Source organism: Oncorhynchus mykiss, chromosome 14, assembly GCF_013265735.2.
Source record: "Oncorhynchus mykiss isolate Arlee chromosome 14, USDA_OmykA_1.1, whole genome shotgun sequence".
In the NCBI taxonomy this organism is placed as follows: Eukaryota; Metazoa; Chordata; class Actinopteri; order Salmoniformes; family Salmonidae; genus Oncorhynchus; species Oncorhynchus mykiss.
The window spans coordinates 27110082-27117777 of NC_048578.1; the positions used below are offsets into that span (position 1 = coordinate 27110082).

At 42.4% G+C, this 7696-nt stretch overlaps 1 protein-coding gene across 1 annotated transcript; it reads left to right on the forward strand.

The window, feature by feature from the left end:
• Nucleotides 1-1641: 1641 nt before the first annotated feature.
• map1lc3cl (microtubule-associated protein 1 light chain 3 gamma, like) lies at nt 1642-3742 on the forward strand. Its single transcript, XM_021561622.2, has 4 exons — nt 1642-1844; nt 2079-2134; nt 2225-2331; nt 2502-3742. Exons 1-4 carry the CDS (start codon nt 1787-1789, stop codon nt 2686-2688), a joined length of 408 nt encoding a protein of 135 aa, XP_021417297.2. The 5' UTR covers nt 1642-1786; the 3' UTR covers nt 2689-3742.
• Nucleotides 3743-7696: the final 3954 nt, after the last annotated feature.

A 7696-nucleotide genomic window follows, 5' to 3' on the forward strand; every position in this document is an offset into this window, starting at 1 on the left:
ATCAAAAGTCGACTTAACCAAGCAAGCAGCCCTGTCCTCATCACATTCTCACTTAGTTAACGTTAGCTGGCCAGCAAGATAGTTTAGCTATCTAGCCAGGAAGGTAGTTGTTACCTTAGCTCGCTAGCTAGCAGTCTGCGCTAGTTATGTGCGAACACTGCCAAAGTGAACGCTCCTCGATACAAAAGTAACGCTGTTATTGTCTCGGCCTATTATGTTTGCTAGTGGGCTTATTTGTTTAGTTTTCCGAAATATGCAATCGGCAAAAAGCAAGACAAGTGCCAAGCATTTCCCTGCATAAAGTTTTCAGCCATCAGCACATGCCATTTGGAGTTAGTGTATAGCCAATACATTTAGTATTGATGGTTACTGTCAGAAAACATTGTTGTAATGAACAGCTAGCTTATGCCCTTCATAGGTTGCCATTAGTAATGGCATTAAGTGTTTGTTTACATGACCTTTTGTAAACACTAGTAAATCTACTCAAGACAAATGCTGATGAGGGCACCTAGTGGTGACATTACGAACGGCATTTGTGAACTTGTCAACGCTTATTTGTGAATTTGTGAACAGTGCAGTACTTTGAGACTAATTTTATATAATTCAACCAGCTACCCCTTGTGGTTAGCACAAAAACCTTCATTTGCATACTTCTTATCCACTGCCATAGATACGTACAACTTAAAGACGTGTCTATGTATGGCGGCCCAGCGGGGTAAGAATTTGTTCTTAACTGACTTGCCTAGTTAAATAAAGGTACAATAAAAAATAATGGTCAACTAAACAAGTTTTGTATTTACTGTCGTATTTATAGAGGATATATAGTTGCTTTTCGGTGAAAATCCAGTAAACAACATTTTTATTTTATTTTAAATAATGTTCATTTGAATATTTTGATAAGAAATCATCATTAAGAATATTTGTTAATTGTTAATGGGAATATTCTATTCAGGCCTTTGTGCCCTAATGATCACGTGTGTGGTCACCTGAAGCTGGCTATCAGTCCAGCCAAGGGTCAAAGAAGTGTGTGTGTGTGTGTGAAAGAGAGAGAGAGAGAGAGAGAGAGATAAGGTGAAAGAGTGAGATCTAGAAGTTTTCACCACAACCCTTTGTAACAGAACTCTTGCAGACAACCCCTGGGGATTTGACAATATGGTGTAGGTATCCCATTCTCTAACTCTAATTATTCACACACACACACACACACAGACATCCATCATTCCAGATTGAGGCCCCCATATATCTTAGTTTTCAAATGTACAGTGAGTAATACAAACATGAATATATCACATATTGATTGTTTATGAGTAAGTAGATAGTATAACATTTAATTATTCCTTTCAAAACCACAAAATAATCAAATATCAAAACTATTGGCTACAGTTTGAGGTTTACATCCTCTTGAGTTGTTTGTTATTGTTCAACAGTGAGTGTGTGAGCCCTCGTGACACCAACGTCTGAGATATGCTGTAAGTGGTCTGAGATAACCAGTCTGTGTGAAGTGGATCTGAACCAATCATGAGGCCAGGACGAATACACAACATATCATTAGTACTAGGAGTGGGTCCAAGCTTTGTTCATGTAAGCATTCCCATAGCTTAGCCACGTATCGACCCCTCCCAGGGCAGCCCGCCTACCTATAAAAGCCAGCGGTGAACAGTGAAGTGTTGGGGTTTGTGCAAACTTCCACCTGAGGGGACTATTACCGCCAGCCTGGGTCAAGGACCACCGCCGGCACAAGTAGCCAGCAGCCACAGCAAGAAGAAACACCACCCCAAGAAGAAAAATGCCTCCCTTCGAGAAATCTATGGAGCTGATGTCTTTCAAGCAAAGAAAATGCCTTGGTTGGTGCTTCTATTCTAGTCGATTGTTTTATTCTGTAGTCATTCTTTATGATAGCTCCAGTCTTCTTGATCAATTATAATTATGGTGATTAAGAGGATCATAGCCTATCATTGAAGAGTGCATGATACATTTTGGTTGACTCACCTGGTGTTTTAGTTCATTCTACACCCTATATTATAACTTCTGGTGGTCTGTAATAAAGTGGTAATGTTCTTCTGTTATGCTTTTTCTAGCAACAAGAAAAGATGAAGTGTGCAGTATTCGTACCAAATTCCCAAACAAGTTACCCGTGAGTAATTTAGCATTTTGGTAAATGATTGCCTCCAATCAAATGCAAGGAATGCTAACAGTTGTCTATCTGTGTTCTCTAACTGTGAAGGTGATCGTAGAGCGTTACCTCCGTGAGAAAACCCTTCCCCTATTGGACAAGACCAAATTCCTGGTTCCATTCGAGCTGACCTTGGGTCAGTTCCTCTGTCTACTCAGGTGAGCACTGGTTGAGGGTGTGTGAAAAAGGATTTGTATTATGATAAAATCTAAGTAGATTTGCTGACAGTCTGTGTGTGTTTAGTGTGCGTGTGTTTGCATATGGTATTGACCATGTCTTCACGGGACCCATGTGATAACCCCTCTTCCTATCCTCTACCTCTCCTCAGGAGTAAGATTGACCTGGAGTCCACCCAGGCTCTGTACCTGTTGGTGTCAGAAAGAAGCATGTCCTGCATGTCGTCCAGTATGGGAGACGTCTACTCCCAGTACAGCGACCCGGATGGCTTTCTTTACATCACCTATGCCTCACAGGACATGTTCGGAGGGGACATGGACGCTACCCCTCCCTGCTGAGCCCAAACAATGGGCTCCTTCTCAATTTTCTGAAAGATCTGTCTTCTCCTCGCTTTCTCTCTTTCACTGCACTGATCTGGCAGAACTGGCCAAGTGAAAGCCAGTCCAAGTAATGATGAGCTTCCACCATATTGTTTTCACCTGTCAAGTCTTTGACGATGAAGTGACAGTGAACGGGAGGAAACAGCGATTTTCAAGCACTTGAGATTGAGCTATTCTCCCGCCCTTCTACTTCACAAAGGGACTCACAGTACTGCACCTTCGTCCTTCTCTTGGTTCGTTCGTCAGCTCTGCCAGAGCTGGACTGAGATGATTGAATACATTGATTAATGAAAGAGTCCAATGAGATTTAAGAGATAGAAAGAAACCTCTCTAATAACTCTTTAATAATTTAGTAAAATATCTGTAGAGATCATTGTCGTAACACCAGAGAGAAATAGGTTGGCGAAGGAAGCCCTACAATGTGGGTACTCACCCTGACAAGTGAAATTCCCTCCTGTTGGGATATTGTATCACTTCCAGGAACCACCCAGGTCTGTTGGGTGCTCTGGGGTCTCCCCCAAGGGCCTATATCTCCTCTGTTACCCCCTCCACCCCTCAAAATAAATATGTTGAAACGGAGGAAAATAAGGTCAATGGGAAGATCTCAATTGCATACTCCTCACGTTCTCTCTCCTCGTCTCCTTCTCAAAACCTATTGGAGGAGAAGGCCAGAGGGGAGGGACCTCGAGCTTTCAAATCTAATGGGTTTTGAGATGGAGATGAGGAGAGAGAGGACGCGAGGAGTCTGCTGGTCTTACCTCTTAGCACTTTAAGCTCTCCTTTCCCTTTTCCTCATGAAACATAATTTCCACAAAATGTGAATTTGTGACCTTCAGGCACAGTGTTATTAAACACAATGTTACAAGTCAGACAAAGTGTTACGCGTGTTATTTGGACTGTTTACACTCAATGAAGACTTAGATATGTTCATGTTGTATGTCTAACAATGCCGTGCTCTGTAAAATCAAATGTAATCGAAATTCCCAAATAAACTCCCTGTCCTTTTAATGTATAATCTGGTTTGATTTTTGGCTAGTCAAACATTCTTGTACTTTACTATTCCCCATAGCATCATATAATCATCATAACAGCATGTATTTTCTGTTCAAGGACAAAGTCATGAATGCATGACTTCACATGCATCACCTAAGTTCCAGTAACTTCAGAGCGTCATGAGTTATACTAGTCATGCATGATTATTGGAGACAGACCTGTGCCCCATACAGACATACAGGAATGCCATGACACACACACACACACTGTACTTTCACACAAAGCTGCCATGCTACTTCCCACCTCTGTCTTAGATGTGACACCCTTCTACACATAGTTGTGTTACATAACCTCCTGGCTGCATTTAACAGTATGGGTCAGTGTGTCACAGGGGGGGAGTCCGAGTGTAGCGATAGAGGACTCTAGTGCCCCAAACAAATGGATTCAACATAAAAGTCCTGTAACTTTGACATGGAAGACCATATTTATGTGATCTATACCTTGGCTTTTTACCTGTTCAAACTAAAACACACTAGGTGGCAGTGTGCACCCCTTCAGTTTATTTGCCAACTCATGGAAGTAGTAGTTGAAAACTACTTCAAAATGGAGATGGCCTCAATGGCACTGCCCATGCTCTCACAAACACCATAATGGGACAGATACAATGATGTGATGTCTTAGTCTATGGGGCCAAGGTATTTTCAGAGAAGGACAGAATGACAGTGACCCAGAAATGGACTGATGGAGGTAAGAGAGAAAGAGATGGAGACAGCTTCTCAACAGGTTTAGAGACATGAAAACAAAACAGACAAGGGGAGAGAGACAGTGAGAGTATAAGGGTTGAGTTAAGAGGATACGCATACCCACTCACTTCACACCATCGTGGCCATTCTAGCACCCTTTGCACATGTTCTAGAACCGGTACTGCTGTTGAAGAGGGGTGTAAACCGGACAACTGGGTGGGTCTCTCTCGGTGGAGTCAATGTTACGAGTGGCAAGGTGCTCTATTTAATCACGTGAAGAACAGAGATGCTAAGGAAGACTTGTGAAATGGCTCATTAGTGTCATGTCATGCATAATGTGTTGTTGGTTTACCTTAGGGTACTGATAGCATGATGTTTTCCCATCTGCCTTATACTACTACTGATATTATGAAGACGTTGAAGCATGTAAGCAAGATCATTTGAGCTGTAAACAGATTGTACAGTACACCAGAACAGATACTTTCAACACAGACATGGTCATGGCCAAAAGTTGAGAATGACACAAATATTAATTTCCACAAAGTTTGCTGCTACAGTGTCTTTAGATATTTTTGTCAGATGTTACTATGGAATACTGAAGTATAATTACAAGCATTTCATAAGTGTCAAAGGCTTTTATTGACAATTACATGAAGTTGATGCAAAGAGTCAATATTTGCAGTGTTGACCTTTTTCAAGATCCGCCCTGGCATGCTGTCAATTAACTTCTGGGCCACATCCTGACTGATGGCAGCCCATTCTTGCATAATCAATGCTTGGAGTTTGTCAGAATTTGTGGGTTTTTGTTTGTCCTCTTGAGGATTGACCACACGTTCTCAATGGGATTAAGGTCTGGGGAGTTTCCTGGCCATGGACCCAAAATATTGTTGTTGTTTTGTTTTGTAGAATATCAGTCTGTCCCTGATGTTTTTCCTGGAGAGAAGTGGTTTCTTTGCTGCCCTTCTTGACACCAGGCCATCCTCCAAAAGTCTTCGCCTCACTGTGCGTGCAGATGCACTCACACCTGCCTGCTGCCATTTCTGAGCAAGCTCTGTACTGGTGGTGCCCCGATCCCGCAGCTGAATCAAATTTAGGAGACGGTCCTGGTGTTTGCTGGACTTTCTTCGGTGCCCTGAAGCCTTCTTCACAACAATTTAACTGTTCTCCTTGAAGTTCTAGATGATCCGATAAATGGTTGTTTTAGGTGCAATCTTACTGGCAGCAACATCCTTGCATGTGAAGCCCTTTTTGTGCAAAGCAATGACGGCACGTGTTTCCTTGCAGGTAACGATGTTTGTCAGAGGAAGAACAATGATTCCAAGCACTACCCTCCTTTTGAAGCTTCTAGTCTGTTATTCGAACTCAATCAGCATGACAGAGTGATCTCCAGCCTCGTCCTTGTCAACACTCACACCTGTGTTAACGAGAGAATCACTGACATGATGTCAGCTGGTCCTTTTGTGGCAGGGCTGAAATGTAGTGGAAATGTTTTTGGGGGACTCAGTTCATTTGCATGGCAAATAGGGACTTCGCAATTAATTGCAATTCAGCTGATCACTCTTCATAACATTCTGGAGTATATGCCAATTGCCATCATACAAACTGAGGCAGCAGACTTTGTGAAAATGTATATATGTGTCATTCTCAAAACTTTTGGACACGACTGTACAGTACCCTAGCACAAAGATGCCAAACAAGCACTGTATTGATGGAACAGTATCTCATCCATATCCATTACTCACAACAGGAACTATATCATTTCCAGGGCAGTGAATACTCTGTCAGTAGAACAGTAACAGATGTGTCTTTAGTTATTACTATATACAATACAAGAGATGGCTATGGTCCCAATCAAAATGAAAACGGGGTAAACTGGTCTTAAACCTAAACCAGTCACACAATGACATGTTGCGGGGATCATGTGGAACAGGGTCAGAGCATGACAGAGTATGGGGATCATGTGGAACAGGGTCAGAACATGACAGAGTATGGGGATCATGTGGAACAGGGTCAGAGCATGACAGAGTATGGGGATCATGTGGAACAGGGTCAGAACATGACAGAGTATGGGGATCATGTGGAACAGGGTCAGAGCATGACAGAGTATGGGGATCATGTGGAACAGGGTCAGAGCAAGACAGAGTATGGGGATCATGTGGAACAGGGTCAGAGCATGACAGAGTATGGGGATCATGTGGAACAGGGTCAGAGCAAGACAGAGTATGGGGATCATGTGGAACAGGGTCAGAGCATGACAGAGTATGGGGATCATGTGGAACAGGGTCAGAGCATGACAGAGTATGGGGATCATGTGGAACAGGGTCAGAGCATGACAGAGTATCACACAGTCTGAGTTTCATGCTGGGCCCATAGGTGAGCGTTTGACATGAGGCAAAACGTGTGTCTGTGTCACAGGAGGTTGGTTGCACATTAATTGGGGAGGATGGGCCCATGGTAATGGCTGGAATGGTTTCCATGTGTTTGATGCCAATACATTTGCGTAGTTCTAAAGGAGAGAAAGATGCAGAATGTTGTTTTGCTGTCACAGAGACACAAAGGAAACATAAAGAATAAAACAGCTACAGTAGGTATAACCTTCATTGTATGTAGTGGGCATCAAGTTCAAATAGTAAAAGGTGCAACACAAAGCACAAAAACAAGCTTCAAGGTGTGAACAGACAACTGCTTCTACAGATGTAAAACAACCCACATGCTGCATTCAAACAGCAGATGAGCCTGTTATACAGTGAGCATGCCAACACACAGAAGACCAGGGTGCCTCTGCATAACTCACATTCCTGTCCCTGGACCATTCTCTACGAGGTAGATGTCGTTTGAGTGAAAAATATCTATGATTACCATAGAGACAAGGCATTGTGTGCAAAACAACTAGGCAGGGTTGGGTGGGGGGCATGTCATAGTGATGGTATGTGAGTTGTGGAAAAAGTCAACATTGTCAATTGCAATCAATCAAGTAAATCGGTTGAGTGTAAACATATGGTTACTCTTGTACTCTGTTTGAATCAAATATGGAAATAAGAGCATTTGAAATGGTGCAAAACAGGTTGTGGTGAAACCAGTCTAGTTGTTTAAAACTGGTTTTTGAAAGCTTCGATGGTTTCAACTAAAAATGTATGTCTCTGTCCGTTTATGATTTGTGTTAACGTTCTGGAACTTTTTCCAACTGTCCTTCCAGCATTGTAAATGATCTCCACATGTTCACTGTGAAA

Excerpts from the sequence above, each read along its gene's own strand:
- map1lc3cl (XM_021561622.2), top strand. The coding sequence starts at position 1,787 with ATGCCTCCCTTCGAGAAATCTATGGAGCTGATGTCTTTCAAGCAAAGA. Across the intron at positions 1,845-2,078 it reads CAAGCAAAGAAAATGCCTTG|CAACAAGAAAAGATGAAGTG; the intron begins GTTGGTGCTTCT and ends TGCTTTTTCTAG. Across the intron at positions 2,135-2,224 it reads AATTCCCAAACAAGTTACCC|GTGATCGTAGAGCGTTACCT; the intron begins GTGAGTAATTTA and ends CTAACTGTGAAG.